The following is an 18,104-nucleotide window of genomic DNA, read 5'->3' on the forward strand; positions in this document are numbered from 1 at the left end:
AGAAAGTACATTTTTTAAAGAAGAAAAATAATACATGGCTATAAAGGCTTTGAAAAAGATTTGTTTGGGAATAAAAGCTACAATATCTTTAATCTGCATAGGATTTGTGTTTCAAATCAAAATCCTAATAAAAAAAGATGTTTGTCTCTTAATCTATTCCACATTGTGTACAATTTCATCAAAAGTTTTTAATATCCTCCTCAAGCTTTTACAATTATTTCAAGCCCTTACTCTTAATGATGAGTTTAGTAAATCCAGGCTAGAGTTGTTTTTTTGTTTTTGTTTTTGTTTTTTGGGGGCTTTTTGCTTTTTATTTAAAGGCCACTACAAACTGGAAACCAGAGGCCAAAGAGAGTATTAAACTGGGAGAAGAGCCCATACTTCCTTTTGATATGAAGATTTAAATATCAAGGCTAATAAATAAAGACTTCATCAAGATTCAGAAATTAATTTTACAAATGACTGTCACATATAGAACTCTGAGCTAAGATCAGATTACAGCTTGTAAAACACAGCCTTATGCATCTTGCCTGAAAAATAAAGGAAGAATAACCTCTCATTCACTTCAGTGAGTTTCTGGAGAAGAGCTCAGCTGCTGTAATGCCGGAGAAACTGAGCCAAGATAGAGATTAGAGAGTTTTTTATATTTTATTTATTGGAGAGCTTAATTGATTTGCTGGATCAGACTCTCGTCTCAGAGTACCCAGTATTGAATGTGAGACTCCAAGGCTTCTTAGAGGACTTCAGTGAGAAGAGAAATAAAGGCAGAAGGCAGAGAGCGGCAATTTTCAGGGACAGACTATAAATTTGGTTCTGACATGTTGGGGGTGAGAACTATAAATTCTTACAAATTGGGAGTTAAGGAGGTAGTCAAACTAGAGACAGAAATTCTGGAACAAGAGATAAAGGTAGAGGTTGCCAATTAGGTATGTGAGGTAGGACATCTAGAGTTGTATCTTTTAGAGTGCCAGAATGACCAGATCTCCACAGCCCTAATTATCTCAGCCCTAATTAACAGAAAAGTGGGGTGGGGGGAGCATAGCATACTAACTCAGAGAAATTGAGATATTATAATTCAAGGAAACTAAGGCAGGGAAACTGAGGTAAAAAAAACTGAGGTAGAACAATTCAAGGACACTGGAATAACACTGTAAACACAGTGAAGAAAAAAATAATTCTTCTTGAGTACTTAAATAAGGATTTACAAAAGTTGATTTTAGGCATGATAAGCTATTTTAGAGCTCTTATATGCTTGGGACAACTTAATTATGCCCAAGTTGGGGGAAGGAAGAAGGAAACAATTCAACAAATCTTATTGATGGTGTACCAGAATTGAGCATAAGAGATCTCCTAACATCAATGGGATCCCCTTGGCTAGTTGGCAGGTTTTGCAAAAGCATTTGCAAATTCCAATAAATATAGGTAAGAGGTTTGTGGCAAAGAAGAGATGAGAATTGAGCTTAAGAGATTCCCTTGGGTCGAAGTTGCAGGTTCCTTGTGAAAGAATTAGCAAACCTGAAGTTTGTGGCAAAAGGGGATTTATTTGCTCTAAGAAGACAAATTTCTTAGTGGGCAAGGAATTCTGGCCTGGGAGCTGGGGAGCAGTTTGAACCACTCAAAAGGATGTTAACTATGCTCCAAGCTGAGATTTCCAATTGAATGGGAATTGTCTGGGAAAGGTGGGCCCCTCCCAGGATTTGAGTCAGGAATTCCCCCCAAAGGGGACATAGTTTACCTCCACCCACCCCCAAAGGTTAAAGGGGACACAATTTATATCATTGTGAACACATTTATCAAATTTCCTAATATTTACAATGTACTATATCCAAAGTCTTTAATCCCTACAAAAGTACAAATGTATATTTTCTCTTCTCTGATGTCAAGCATGGCTATTACAAAGACATATCATTCATTTCCAGGATTTGTTGTTGTTGTTAGTGATATACTACAATTTATATAGCTCTTTCACAATTGGTAGGTATCTAATCTACAAATAAAGCATTTCCAAATAAGACTTCAGATGAATAGGATAAATATTTAGAAACCAAAGAGTTATAGAATAAATTCACTGGTCTCCCAATAATACTTCGTTAGGCCAAAAATCAATGGAATAAACACAAATTAAGCTAATTCTGAGAAATTTTTACTTTCTGAGATAGGACCCTTATTCTCTTATTTGTTTTGCTAAAAATGTCCAGCAAGAGTAAGTAGAAGTCACTATGATGTTACAAAGATATTATATTTTCAATCATCTGTGCTATTGAATCCTCTCTGCCACTTACTACTTGTATGAGCTTAAATAAATTACTTAATTCTTCTGAAGGTTTCATTTCATCATTTGTAAATTGAGCTATTTGAACTATATTTTCCTTCTATCTCTAGATACTAGGATATTACAGATTTGCCATAGAAAACAAAATGTTAGTGAAAGGCATAAGAAAAGGGATGTGTAAATTCAGAGGAATTTAGAGAGAAAAATTCTTCACCAAAACTGTCAAATTTATTACTAAGAAGATGTTAATACATTTAATGCTTTGCTAAATTTTGAATGCAATCCATATTTAAGAGGCAGCATAATACACTGGATAAAAAGCTATCCTCAGACTTTGTATTCCAAGTCCTATATCTGACAAATGCCAGCTGTGTAAAAATCTGGGGAAGTTGTTTAAACTTTTAATGCAGGAGGCTATATGCTTTAAAGGGCAGCTAGCTGGCAAAGTAAATAGACTGTCCAGTCTGGAGTAAGGAAAACCTGAGTTCAAATGACATCCAGTCACTTACTAGCTGGGTGATACTAAGAAGTCACGCAACCCTGTTGGTTTCCTCATCTGTAAAAGGAACTGGAGAATGAAATAGCAAATCATTCCATTATCTTTTCAAAGAAAACCCCAAATGGGGCCACAAAGAGTCAGATATAAGTGAAATAACCAAACAACAACAATTAAGGTATTAAGGGCGCCAATTTATATTAGTGGAAGAAATACCTTCTCTCTCAATGAAGGCCAATATCTTTTGAAATATTAATAAGTATTTTACTATTTTAAAAAATTACAAAATGATCCCTACTATGCATGACTTTCATGCATACAAATATGTTGTACAAATATTATTTTCAACTCTCTTTAGTAATATATGGAAGTACTTATTTTCTCAAGATTACATTTTCATTTTGCTAATGAGACTAGAATTGAGATCACGATCACATATCATATGACATTCTGTATTGTCCTGTGGGCATTGTTAGTAGCTCTGATCTATTTGATTGCCATTCATGACAGTATATAGATTTTTCCAAAAACCCCAATGGCTTGAAATTTGTTTTCTTTTTCAGTACCAGAAATCATAACAGGAGACATGGAATCTGCCATGGCTGTTGACTTGAATCCCTGGGTAGAATATGAATTCAGAGTGGTGGCAACTAATCCTATTGGGACAGGAGATCCAAGCACACCATCTCGAATGATCCGTACTAATGAAGCAGGTAAGAATCTTGAAAACTGGAGTTACTCATTTGAGTCAATTCTGAACAAGCAAGAAATACCAAAAAAAAAAAAAAATAATAAAAAGGCGGGGGGAGGGTTAAAGGTACTGTTTCTAAAATAAAAACAACAACAACAATAATAAATGTAAAGGCTTTTTAAAATTCACCTGTATGAGATTAAAAGATAATACTATTTCTATATTAGAGCATTTTAGCTCTATAAAACTAAAAATTCAATTCAGTAAGCACTAATTGAATGCTTATTGTGAAGTACAAAGACAAAAAGTAAATAATACCTTTCCTCAAGAAATGGGCATTCTATTATAATGCAGAGAGACATCATATGTACACAGATAAATAGGAAATATACACACAAGAAGTATTTTGAAGAACATGAATCTCTGGAGGGTTTGAGAGAAGTTTGACCCCTTGAAGAGATAATACTTAAAATAAGTGTCAAAGAAAAATATCATTTCAGAATGGCAGAAATGAGGAGAAGCCTATTCCACATATGGCTTACAACTAATATGAATATACAGGGTCCAAAAATGGAATCCAGATTTTGGAATAACTAGTCATCTAGTTTACTTTGAACATAGACTGTTTAAAGAGGAGAAATGTGAAACAAGGTTAGAAAAGGAATTAAGAGCCAGATTGTGGAGGATGTAAATGTTATGGAACAGAACTAATTGAGGGAAATAATCAGAATTAATATTAAATAGAATTATAATTTAATTCATTTGTTTATATATTTATAGTATATATTATTTATATAATTTGATTTTATTTATTGTCTATATGTTGCTATTGATTATTGCTAAGTACTGAGTAAGGTGCAAAGTTTAGATAATGTCCTATGCCTGCCATCATGGTGCCATGGTCTCAAAAGAGAATAAGAGATATATAAAAATAAATATAATGTAAAATGAAATTTGATGTCCTGATGAAAACTGAAATCTGATGGTTACCATGGCATGAGAGTGATAATGGTTCCTCAAAGCCAAAGAAGAACAGAATACAAGCTTAGGTAGGTCTTGCCAAGTTATCAGATCTTAATATAAATATCCAGAAGCATATATAGACACTTGGAGATGCTGAGTTTTATATTTTAAAAAATGCCATGGATGTAGATAGAAAGGGAATATCATTTGAACTTAAGTATCTAGGGATCAATGACCAGCTTCACTATTTACTGGCTGTTACTTTGGGCAAGTTAGTTAATATCTCTGAGCCTCAGATTCTTCCTTTGAAAAATGAGAATATTTATTTTTTAAATTATGTAACTCATAGTGTTGATATGAGGAAAATGCTTTGCAAATCCAAAAGTTCTCTTTAAAAGTATCATTATTTTTATTTAGGAATCTTCTTTGTAGATATATTTGAAGCCATTATAGTTCATAAACTTGGCAGTTTAGAAAGTGTAAAGAAAAGAAACTACCAAAAAGGGAAGGAAAATATAGATTATATCTCATAGCTAGATAATTAAATTGAAATTTCTCAAAGGTAAAAACAATGCAATGATCTATTTTTTCCTTGTTAAATTCTGTATGTGGTCTATATTCATAGTAATCACCAGTAACTAGAATCTGTACATAGAAAACATGCCATGACAGATTAAATTAATTTAATTTTATAATTATCAAAACTTTTTCCTTGGACCTCGTATGACACTTGGTTTCACAAATTTCTAATTCAGTTTTCATGTCATATTTTATATTATGTTTGTACTATGATTGTATCTTTTCCTCCTCAGTAGTTAAATCCAAAGATTGTTGTCTTATGCAAATTTTTAGCTTCCCCAGAAGATGGTACTATATTTTACATGAAGTTGGTGATAAGAAAATTTTAAATGAAAGAATGATTAATTAATGGTAAATTGAAACATAGAACATATTTTGGCTCATGATAGCCTTATGTACAAGATGGAAGAAATAAAGCTTAAAAGAGGGCACAATTTGAATTGATTCAGAATTGGCTGAATATTGGTTTAATGGAATATTGAATGGTGGGAGATCTCTAGGGGTTGTCCTCAGTGCTATTCTGTTCCACATTTTATCACTAACTTGTGTGAAGACATAGATACTGACCTACTTTGAAGATAACAAAAATAGCTTTTATTATACATTGATAAATAAAATTAGTATGTGGTTAATACATACGAAAGGGGAGAATTGCATTTTGGTTAGGATACTGTTCTTGAAGTCTAAAAGATTTGAGTTTAAATCTTACCTCAAATACTTAGATTTGGTTTTAGATCATTAAGATAATCAGTTCTGATCTACTGCAGAGCAATCTACCCACTCCTTGTTACTCAAGGGTGCTAGATTTAGAAAATAATTTCTCCCCAGATGATCTATTTAGAATATAAATAATCACACAAAAGAGAAGATGGGTAGATTGTTGTACTACAAAGCAGGACTTCAATAATTAAGATAAGTGAAAGTTAAAATACTCTGCATACATTGAAACAAACACCATTCTTCCTTTGTCATTTATCCATTACAGATTGTTTTTCTCCCAGGGTTGTTTTTTTTTTTTTTTTTCTTTTCCAGCATGCAAATTTTAAATTGAACATTAATTGCCTGGTTGCGTTTTCATGCTTTCATAAAATCAGCCATGCTTTCATTGTGTACAGGTGTTCATTAATTAAGTACATAATAGGTTAGTCATTCCTCATTTTATTTACCTGTTATGCAGATATTGAAATGACTGGTAATCATAATGTGATGTTCATATCCTTTTTTTAAAAAAGCACCCCTGATTTTGCATATTGTTCATTGTGTTTCAACAAAACCAAAGATTACTGCTTAATTCAACAGTTCGCTATATAAATATTCATTTATAAAACAAACAATCTGTTGTGGATGAGTAATCCTTTTTGACTTTTTTTTAATAGTATAATCTCTATAGTTCTATTAAAAAACACTTTTTAAAGGTTTAATAAAAAACACTTTTCTCTCTACAGACTAAATTATGGTAAGGACGTTTGATGTTTATTAATACCCAAGAAATGCTGCATTTTAGAAGATTTCTTCCTTCTTTTTCTGCAGGTTTACTTCAGTCATATAGTTTCCATCTTTTTTTTTTTTTTTCTTACCAGGAGCTCTACCCATACATACTTCAAACCTTTATAATCTTACTTAAGAAAATAAGGAAATCACAGGGAAAAAATGTATAAAGGACTGTCAGTTGAAAGAGAATTAAAGGCAGCTTTTACTGCCAGCATTATGTTTCCCAGGTTTGGATACCACATGTTGCGCTGGAACGGCTAATGCTGTTGAACTCATGTTCCATTTGGCCTCCAATTCACCAGACAGCATGGATTAGAAAGAACACTGACAGCATTAGAATTCTTATCAAATGACAAGCTGTACTTCATATGTAAATCTCTCATAAATACGCATGTAGAATTCTAAAAGATGAGTTCTAATCAACCAACTATATTTTGAGATTTAATTAAGGAGGTTATGGGAGGAAAGAATCAAAGATGCTTTGTTTTTTCATCTGAATCCTATTTATGAAAAGGCAGTGTTATATGCAAGGATGAGTGCCTTAAACTAAGGATGTTGCGAAGCAGAATTTCCCCACTCTTTGCACTTTCTTTAACTAACTCTTATGATATTAGGCAAGTCATCTAAGCTCTCTTATCTTGTATTTACAATAACAATATTCTCTCAATAAAACGATATAAATAGGAGCCACTGAATTCCACAGTCACTGAAGATTAAAATTAAAGGTCACCTGAAGAGGAGATATAGTATGGGTATAAGTACTTATATAGCAAATCAATAATGAGAAATTCTATGGAAGAGTTGGTATAAAGGATGTCAAATGATGAGATGTATGAATGGGAGAAAAAAAGATAGACCAGTCACACAGTGAAAGCAAGAGATGATTGAGGGACAATTCATTCATATCTAAAATTTTGAGAAAACCAGAAGGAGGTCTTGACACAGTGGGCAGACTCTCTGTACCTACAGAAGAACATAGAGAGGAGTCACCCAGATTAAGAGAGTATGGTTGGGTTGCAGCCTGCATCACTAAAGAAAATGTACACAATAATAAAATCATAGACCCAGTGAGTTATCTAAATGGGTGGGTAGAACTAGATGATCTCACAATTCTCTTTCAGCTTTAATATATTGTTAAATTTTGACATGACTTTAATTTTGTTTTTTTAAATTAAAACTTAAAGTTTCCTTACCATATATACCTATTATTATATTGCCTTTCACATCATCCTTTTGAGACTTTATTATAAATTTTCTTCTTAAGACAACTAAGTACTAAGTGCTGAAAAAAGAAAGTTTGGAATCAGCTTACAGGGGCATAGAATGACAAGAAGCATTTTATATTTTTTGCAACTGAAAGACTCAAGTAAAGGAATTAGGTAATTATAATAATATTCATCAACTTACTCTGAATTTAAAGGAGAGTGAAACTTCTAAAATTGAAAGCTATATCCTTTGGTATTAAAGAAGGCAGATGAATTCCTATAAGTCAAACTTTCTCCTGGAACCATCAGAACATGATTCTCTACCTAGCTATTCCAATACCTTTACCAAGAAAACCCCAAATTGGGCCATGAAGAATCAAACACAACTGAAAAAGTGACTGAAGAATTACTTTTATTGAGTAGGAAGATGAGTTGAATTGCATTTGAGAAATTATGCAGTGCCTTTACGGATTCCAAATTTCCCCCTAAAACATAGATATATCTTTTTAACTTAAGTATTCTTCAGTGGTGCTATCTTACTAAAAAGCATGGAATATTATAGTCTTTGGACAATTAAAATCATAACTCACCTAAAGAGCAATGAAGAGGAACAGTGTGTGTGAAGAGACTGCAAGATACTATCAATAGAGAAATGTGCAAGAGTCATGCCAAATATTAGAACTTAAATTCTTTCAAAATGGGAATTGTTTCATTCTTTGTATGCGTATCCTCAAAACCTAGCATAATTCTTGGCACATAGTAAATGTTTAATAAATTGTTTATTGATAGAATGATTGGTAAAAATATCAACCCAGAAGTGGAACTGTCATATAGTAGGAGATTATCAATAAAAAAATATATATATAGTCTTTACTGACGTTCATAGGTTATCAAGAAATATAAAGAAAATCCTCAAAATTCTGGGTTGATGCTTCTGGGGAAGGAGAGAAGAGATGTTATAAAATAATATGGACTAGAGTTATATGTGATAAAAATGAATGGATGGATGGTGATGCGTGGATGCATCAGACAAAGGAAATTGATGAGATCACAGATCCACTGACATACTAAAATTCTGAAGACTTCTGGCAGGGTCTGACCATTAAACTATCCCCATAATAGTATGACTTAAGTCAAAATATTGCCATTTTTATTTCACTGTTTACCAAATAGACACACCAAAAGTAGAAGATGAAAAAGTTGGTACACCAAATAGCAGAAGATTTGAGAGGGAAATTGCTTCATGTTTATATAACTTGCCAGCCTTAAAATAAAATACTTTCTAAGCAATTTTCCTCTTGTACTTCTGAAAAAGACACTATCACACAAAGCTCAAACTACAAAGGAGAAATGAATGTATTCTCCACACCCAGTGTGTATTCTAGGTCAAGATCAAGTGGAAAACCATTACTTAGTTGAAGAGAATTGGGGCCAGATCTGTGATGGTGTAGGTACTGACCTTCCTAGACATAAGACACTGACCATATAACCAAAAGGATTCTTCCTTACATTTCTCTGAAATTATTAATAAGAAAATTTAATGTATTCTGTTGAAGGCCAGTGTGTATTCTAGGTCAAGATCAAGTGGAAAACCATCACTTAGTTGAAGAGAATTGGGGCCAGATCTGTGATGGTGTAGGTACTGACCTTCCTAGACATAAGACACTGACCATATAACCAAAAGGATTCTTCCTTACATTTCTCTGAAATTATTAATAAGAAAATTTAATGTATTCTGTTGAAGGAACTGGGAAAAGGTAAAATTAATTGGCAATTAAATAAATAGCTTTCTTCAGCGACACACATAAATAATTTATTTTAATAAGTAAAAGAAAATGGCTTTCTTTTAGATTAACAGAAGGGGAAAATCATAATAAACAATAAAAATATTCACTTACTAGAAAGAATTGACTGTCTATAGAAATTCTTTGGTACTTTAGTAAAAATTAATTTGGTAACATGAATAGTGTTCCAGATTTATGGTCAGGAAAACTTGGGGTACAATTTCTCCCAACTGGCACTTGTGGTATAATCTAAAGAAAGTCAGTTAACTTGTCTGAACCTCAGTTTCCTTTTTCATAAAATGAGAATTATACTTGCAGTGCCTTTCTTATGAATTATTATGAATTCTAGTGCTAAGATCTGTTCATTGCATAAACTAGGCACTTAATAAATATATATTGATGGTGTATCAATCAAGATTAAGTATGAAAGTGAATTGCAAAATTATCATTAATAATAATGCAGTATCTACATATCTTCTGCAGTTTTTATTAGAGATTTATAAGCAGAGATGGGGTAATTATTTTAAATCTTACTTAGAATAAAATTTGCCTTAACTGCAAGGCATGACCAGCTTTACTAAGAGTTCTAATTGTTTTTAGATCCAATGAGAAGAAAGCAATGACAGTAAGTACAAAGTCTGAATGTGAAGAGAACCAATCCCAGAGAGAAGGGCCAGAAGGGAGGTATAGGACTCATGAATATCTTTAATTCAACTTGAACTTTTCTCATGCTCTTTGTTTTAGTTTTAGACTCTCTGTGAATTAAATGTTTCCACTCCATTGCCTCTTCTTCCCTCCCTCTGCCGAATTGTCTTAATATCTCAAAAAAGGCATAACTACAGAAATTCAGCTTGGACACTTGAGCAGATATAGATATGCCCACAGATAATTGTGCCCACAGAAAAGTTTATTAAGCCTTTGTCTTTGGAGGGTTTTTTGTCCAGTTACCAAATGAATTTAAAAAAAGGAAAAAAAGTAGCCAGATTAAAAAGTCTTCATTTCCATTAGTGTTATTATTTAAGGGATGGCATACAGATGAGAGAGCTCTGTATTTCCTAAATTATCTAATGACTTTTGCAAAATACAAGTAATCTTCTGCCAAAAGAAATAATACTTCTATTTTATAACAGAAGCATAGAATTTTGAAGTTGGACAGCACCCTGGAAATCACTTTTTAATTTTTTAATGTTTTTAAATGGAGGAATTAAGGGTCAACTTAATTATGTAACTTGATTAAGAATATATAAAAATTAAAGATGGGGTTAGACCCCAAGTTTCCAGATTGCTAATAAAGTTTGTATTCTACTACCCCACCCTGCCTCCTGTTAGTACTTTCTAAGAATCTACTTATGATTCATTCTCAAGATTGATTCTACATATGGCAACATGACCTGTCAAATTGTTTGGCTTCACACAGAGAAGCATTTTTTAAAATTCAGTTTTATAGTTCTCCCCACCACCCCCTATCCTCAAAGCTTTCAGTTACATTTTCCAATCTTTGTTGCTTCTCCAAATTGGTCACTGGTTTACTACAAATCTCCTAAATTACTTTGCCTTTTCCAGGCCTCTAAATAAAACCATATTATTTAATGAGCCATGGTAAACACCTACTGAAGCAGAAATGGGAATGATTTCTGAAGGGAGACAATTTGATAGATGGGTTCCTCCTGCCTCTTTTTATTTAATTGAATCCTAATTTAGTTATTTAATATTTAGTTAGTAAATGGGCTTTTGCTACAGCTATTTTTCCAGTAAGAAACTCTGTGACATTTTAGTGTGCTTAAACTGTGGTCATTTGCTATGATTTGGTCACTCCTAGCTTTTACACAGCTGTTCTCAGCCCACAATTTCAGACCAGCCAATACTCTGAATTTTACCATACCCAATGTTGCATTGAAACAGCCAGGCATTTGCAGCCTAGGGGCAGGGTATCCATTATATTATTTATTCATGAAGGAGCATGGATAGAAACAAAATTGAGAAGAATCAGAGTTTAACCTGCTAATCGTGCATGCAAACTTGATTCTGTGAGTTAATAAGCTCGTGACATTTATCAGTAGCAGCTCACAGAGTCTTTGAGAACAAAAATCTAGCTACTTAATTCCACATCAGGTCTTCCTTGCATTACAATGAAAAATATGTCCAATTGAAGAAAAGTAGCTACTTTGACTGAAAGTGTGTTTTTATGAACGTGATTGGAAAAATAAATACTATTAGCCATTAAACTGATTTCATTAATTTTATTCTAATAACAAAGAGCCATCTAATCATAAAATGTTAGAATGAGGACCCTGAGAGACAATCTAGTCCCACTCCCTCATAGAAAGAGTTCTATTTTTCATTAATGAATGAGGGTTATTAAATAACACCTCTAATATCAAAGGACTCAGTGCATAAATGTGAGTGACCCTGTATACTGTATACAACTCTAGAGGAATAATAATGTTAAAAAATCAGAGAAAAGGATTCTTTCTTTTAGGAAGAGGTTGGACTCATTATCCTTCCTCAGACATGGCCCCCCCTTCACTCCAAGATGGAGATAGCAATTACACTTGTGTTTACTATATTCACACACAGGTAGGAAAGTATCTTCTCCATTGGTCAACCAAGTATCTACACAGGGAAATTAAGCCTGGTTTCTGAATAATCAGGATTATTCATTCCATTAAGGTTCTTTCTTTTTTTCCCTGATGATAATAATACCTACCTTGTTGCAAAGTTCCATTAATATCTTAGGAGTTGTTAATTTGAGATCCATGAATTTGGGAGAGTTTATATTGATATGATTGTATTTCCACATAATTGGTATCTTTTGTAATCCTATGTATTTTGTTTTGTGCATTTAAAACATTCTAAGAAAGAATCCATAGACTTCTCCAGACTGCCAAGGGGATCTGTGACACAAAAAGAGTTAAGAACTGTGATAAAATGTAAATAATACTTCTCCATGCTTTTCATACTCAAATAGCCATGTGCATCTCTACCAGTAATTAATAGTAATTCATCCAGGTAGATCGTATGTAGGAGTAAATTTATTCTTTATGAGCATATCAATATCATTTTAAAATGAAATGCTGTGATATAAAGGTAATGCTGAAGTGTAAAATTACTAGAGTAGCTTCAGAGCCTGGAAAATGATTCCTTTTAATAGTTTTCTTCATTTAACATTCTTTCATTTGAAAATGTTCCTTTTCAGCTGTATATTCTGTGGTTTCATGCAGTGGAGAGGAAATTTATTCCTTTGACACATTTATTCTTTTAACAGTTATTCATTTGAAAAAGTTTCATTGTGTGACTATATATTTTACAGTTTGCTAAAAAGATTTGCTTCTTTGACAGGTTTATTTTTTTTTAAACATTTGTTCATTTAAGTAGGTTCTCACTGGATGATGCTTTTAGTAAGACTTCTGTAAAATGAAGTTGCCAGGCTGCTCCAATAACAAGGGAATAAGGGCTTCAACCTGTACCTTCATTGGAGCCCCACACTCAGATAGCAGCACTCTGATGGGTAGGCCTTGCTTAGCATACCTACAGAGAACAAGCTATAAAATGGCTTTAAAATTAATCATTATTAGGAGTGCACTAAGAGTTGGATATAACTGAAAATGAATGAATGAATGGATCTACTTAGAGCAGCTAAATGGTTCAGTGAATACGAGCCAATCCTAGAGACAGGAGTATCTGAGTTAAAAGCCAGCCTCAGATACTTACTAGCTGTGTGATCCTGGGCAAGTCACTTAATCCTGTTTATCTCAGTTTTCCTCATCTATAAAATGCTCTGGAGAAGGAAATTGCAAAGCAAATACAATATTTTTGCCAAGAAAACCCTAAATAAGGTGACAAAGAGTTGGACATAACTAAAAAGACTCAACAACAATATGTACTCAACTATATAGACTAGATTTGTTAGAATTATTGTACCTTAATTTCCATGTGTATACCAAAATCAAATTCAGTATTAGTGAACCATAAGTACATATTTTCTTCTAAAGGTTCTTCAGATTACCTTACATTTATTTATCTGGCATGTTATATATAGCCTACTGATTGTAAAGTCCCAAGAGAACAAAGAATTAGTTCAAAAAAAATTAAATTGAATCCAATTGAATTGACCATACCTTAGTAAACAGCTCATGAATGTCCATGAAAGTCTGAATGATGGCAGTCCAACCTCCAATCACCCTTCCTTTTCTCTTATTTGAAATGTAACTCTCACTCTATTATTTTAATAATCTATGAATAATTGCCTTTGTGAGTCTTTCCATTACTGACATGGATGCAAACTTTTCTAGCCAAAGCAGATAATGTTATGAATTGATCCAGTCACCAGCATTTTGATGATAAGTCTCTCCACATTAAGCTAGAATTGTCCTCAAAGGATAATCACATTGTCCATTGTTACATGCAAACTCAAGTGCTTCTCTGATTGTGTTCACTGTCATAGCCTTTGAGAAGCCAAGGTCTTTCTATGTTGTAAGGGGACATAGGAAGTGGCTATTCAGATAGGCAGATATGGGTATGATATTTGTACATATGTAGAACCAATACAGATTGACTACTGGTTTATGAATCAATCATAATTACTGGCTAATCAATCAATAAGCATTTAAGTAACATCTGGCTGGTATAAAAGAATTAAGAGTTCTTGCCTTCAAAGAGCTTACACTCTATCAGATAAGTCTCAGACAGGTGTCTAAGGCACATAAAGGTTAAGGAACTCATCAGAGTAAAGTAATACTAAGGTTCAGAAGTGGAATTTGAGTTCAGGTTTTCCTGATTCCAAGATTATAAATTTTTGCTTTCTATACATCTTTATATATCTTTCCCTATTCTTTTCCTCTCCTCCCTCTCCCTCTCATTTTCCCCACCCTTCCTTTCCCTTTCCCCTCCCCCCTGTGTCTTTCATCCCCACCCCTCCTCTCTTTCTCTCTCATCATAGGGAAATATTCACATGTAATCAGAAGAAAGCAAGAAGGGGAAAGGAGGGAGATAATAATAGTCAATATTCAATAAATACTTTTATAGCTTTTTATTGACAAAGCATATGCATGGGTAATTTTTCAACATTGATGTTTGCAAACACTTCTGTTCCAACTTTTCCTCTCCTTCCTTCCACCCTCTCCCCTAGATGGCTGGTAGTCCCATACATGTTAAATATGTTAAAATATATGTGAAATACAATATAGGTATACATATTTATACAATTGTCTTACTACACAAGAAAAATCAGATTTAGAAAGAAGGTAAAAAACCTGGGAAGGAAAACAAAAATGCAAGCAAATAATAACAGAAAGAGTATAAAGGTTATGTTGTGGTCACACTCATTTCCCAGTGTTCTTTTGCTGGTTGTAGCTGGTTTTGTTCATTACTGATCAATTGGAACTGATTTTAATCTTCTCATTGTTGAAGATGGCACGTCCATCAGAATTGATCATCATATAGTATTGTTGTTAAAGTATATAATGATCTCCTGGTTCTGCTCATTTCACTTAGCATCAGTTCATGTAAGTCTCTCTAGGCCTTTCTGAAATCCTCCTGCTGGTCATTTTTTACAGAACAATAATATTCCATAACATTCATATACTACAATTTACCCAACCATTCTCCAGTGGATAGGCATTGGCTTCATCCCACACATTTTGGTGTGTTGTCTCGTTATTGTCATTCTCTTGGGTGAAACTCTTGGGTGAAATTATTAATTGTGTCTATGATTTGCTATTTCTATTTTAAGGATAATTCTTTGCTTATATAAATCATTACACCTTGACTAGAGAGTTTCACACAGAGAAATGTATGATGGGCCTAACTCCCTGGGTAAAATATAAAATTTGTAGAAAATTCAAAAACATTTTAATTTATTACAGGTTCTAAGCAAGGCACAAAATCTTACTTAAGCAAATACCTTGGGAGATATTGGTATATGAATACCAACAATATAAAAATTATCCTTCTTTTACTATGACACAATTATCACTGAAAGGTATGTTTTGAGCATGAATAATATATACTCAATTAAATGAATTGAAATGCCAACAAAAAAGATTTTAAACAGAGCATTCTATTTTAATTTTAACTGGAAACCCATTTAAAGGTTTCCATATATATTTTTTCAATCATGCAACCTCACCAAATTGAGTGTTGGTTTATATAACGGATGTATTATATAGGAAGCAAGGATACAGAGGCCAATAATGGCAAAAAGATTTGAGCTCAAGTGTAGCTTTTATTACATGCTCGTTTTGCAATTATTAGCATTAAAGCCACTTACCTTTCACTGGTTAGGCAACATTTCTAAAGACTACAAGTTATCGAGAGGTTGCCGTTCCTGATATTCCCTGGTAGTCCCATACATATTAAATATATTGAAGTATATGTGAAATACAATATATGTATACATATTCATACAGTTGTCTTGCTACACAAGAAAAATCGGATTTAGAAAGAAGTTAAAAATAACCTGGGAAGAAAAACAAAAATGCAAGCAAACAGTAACAGAAAGAGTATTATTTATGCCCCATAGAATAAAAGAATTTCTACAAAGGTTATTCTGAAAATGTGTAATCTCAAAAAATGATAAGCTATATATTAGCATTCTTAAAAGTAGGTATGAAGCCATTCTCCAAATGATAAATGGTCAAAGAATATGAACAGACAATTTTCAGATGAAGAAATTAAAACTATTTCTAGTCATATAAAAAGATGCTCCAAGTCATTATTAATCAGAGAAATGCAAATTAAGACAGCTCTGAGATACCACTGCACACCTGTCAGATTGGCTAAGATGCCAGGAAAAGACTCAGACAAATGTTGGAGGAGATGTGGGAAAACTAGGACACTGATACATTGTTGATGGAGTTGTGAACAGATCCAGCCATTCTGGAGAACAATTTGGAACTATGCTCAAAAAGTTATGAAACTGTGCATACCCTTTGACCCAGCAGTGTTTCTATTGGGCCTATATCCCAAAGAGATCTTCAAGGAGGGAAAGGGTCCCAGATGTGCAAAAATGTTTGTGGCAGCCCTTTTCATAGTAGCAAGAAACTGGAAACAGTGGATGCCCATCAATTGGAGAATGGTATATGAATGTTATGGAATATTATTGTTCTATAAAAAATGATCAGGAAGATGATTTTAGAGAGGCCTGAAGAGACTTACATGAAGTGATGCTAAGTAAAATGAGCAGAACCAGGAAATCATTGGATAGGGCAACAAGATTATACAATGATCAATTTGGATGGATGTGGCTCTCTTTACCATTGAGATGATTCAAACCAGTTCCAATGATCTTGTGATGAAGAGAGCCATCTATATCCAGAAAGAAGACTGTAGGAATTGAATATGGATCACAACATAACATCCTCACTTTTTTATTGTTGTTCACTTGCATTTTGTTTTCTCACTCATTTACTTTCTTTTTTGTGATCTGATTTCTCTCATGCAGCAAAAGAATTGTATAAATGTTTATCTATATCGAATTTAACCTATATTTTAACATGTTTAACATATATTGAATTTTGCTTGCCCTCTAGGGGAGGGAGGAGAGGGAAGAAGGAGAAAATCTGAAACACAAGGCTGTGCAAGGAACAATGTTGTCAAATTATCTGTGGATGTTTTGAAAATAAAAAGCTTTATAAAAAATTAAAAAATAAAATTAGGTATGTAAGGTGGCACTTTGGATAAAGCACTGGGCCTAAAATAAAGAATCTTAAATATAGCCACAGACACTTTAGCCAGTTATTTAACCCTAGTCTCTCTCAGCTGTAAAACTGGGACAATAATAGCTCATATTTCTTCGGTATTATGAGGATCAAATGAGATATAATTTGTAAAGTATTATTACAGTTCCTGACAAATAGAGGACCCTTAATAAATGTTTATTTCTTACTTTAAAATTACATCAGTACTTAATATGGACCATATTTTTCACTATGGTATGGATTTTCTCCATGTCTCCCTCTCTAATAGTATTTAAGTCCTAAAAAAATTAAAGAAGACTCTTTCCATCATTCCAAAAGAACATTGATCAATTTCAGTTATATATTGAAGGGGTACATGGAAGTAGCTAACGTAAAAACACAAGAATTCCATGTCTTTGTTCATTATTTTTAGGCATGATTTTTATTAAGCATTTATTATTCAATGGATCTGTAATTTTTCAACTGTGTGAGTACTCCTTCCACAAAAACAGCTTGCAATCCATTCTGTATAATCTATGTCCTTATTTTCCCCATAAATTCTCTCTAATGCATCTAGCCTATATACTATAAATCTTCTCTATACTTTTTAATATTTCAAGGACGTCAAAGCAACGTTCAACTATTTAGTTTTTGCAGCATGATGTTGTAGCATGATTAGTTCACCATCTTTCCAGAATCATTAGTGATAGTACTTATGGCCTCTTTACAATCACCTTATATTTTTCCAATACCCTTTGGATATAAAGCATTTATTTGATGTCCTTCAAACATGAAGTTGAAATTATCTATTGATGATGGGAATTTAGGAGTAAGTTATCCTTTTAAATCTGGGTACAAATTAGTGTCATGCCACATGTTATCTTACCAAATTCTTCCTGTAATCATTTATTTGCAAGATGATGGGTTCAGGAATGGACTTAGTTTTA

At 33.1% G+C, this 18,104-nt stretch overlaps 1 protein-coding gene across 1 annotated transcript in view; it reads left to right on the forward strand.

Moving 5' to 3' along the window:
• CNTN5 (contactin 5) overlaps positions 1-18,104 on the forward strand; it is a 1,555,331-nt gene that overhangs the window by 1,481,318 nt on the left and 55,909 nt on the right. The window contains exon 18 of the mRNA XM_031961045.1: positions 3,332-3,481. Coding sequence (XP_031816905.1) covers positions 3,332-3,481 — 150 coding nt within the window. The remainder of the gene's footprint in view (positions 1-3,331; positions 3,482-18,104) is intronic.

The sequence above is a fragment of the Sarcophilus harrisii genome, chromosome 3 (genome assembly GCF_902635505.1).
Source record: "Sarcophilus harrisii chromosome 3, mSarHar1.11, whole genome shotgun sequence".
NCBI lineage: Eukaryota > Metazoa > Chordata > Mammalia > Dasyuromorphia > Dasyuridae > Sarcophilus > Sarcophilus harrisii.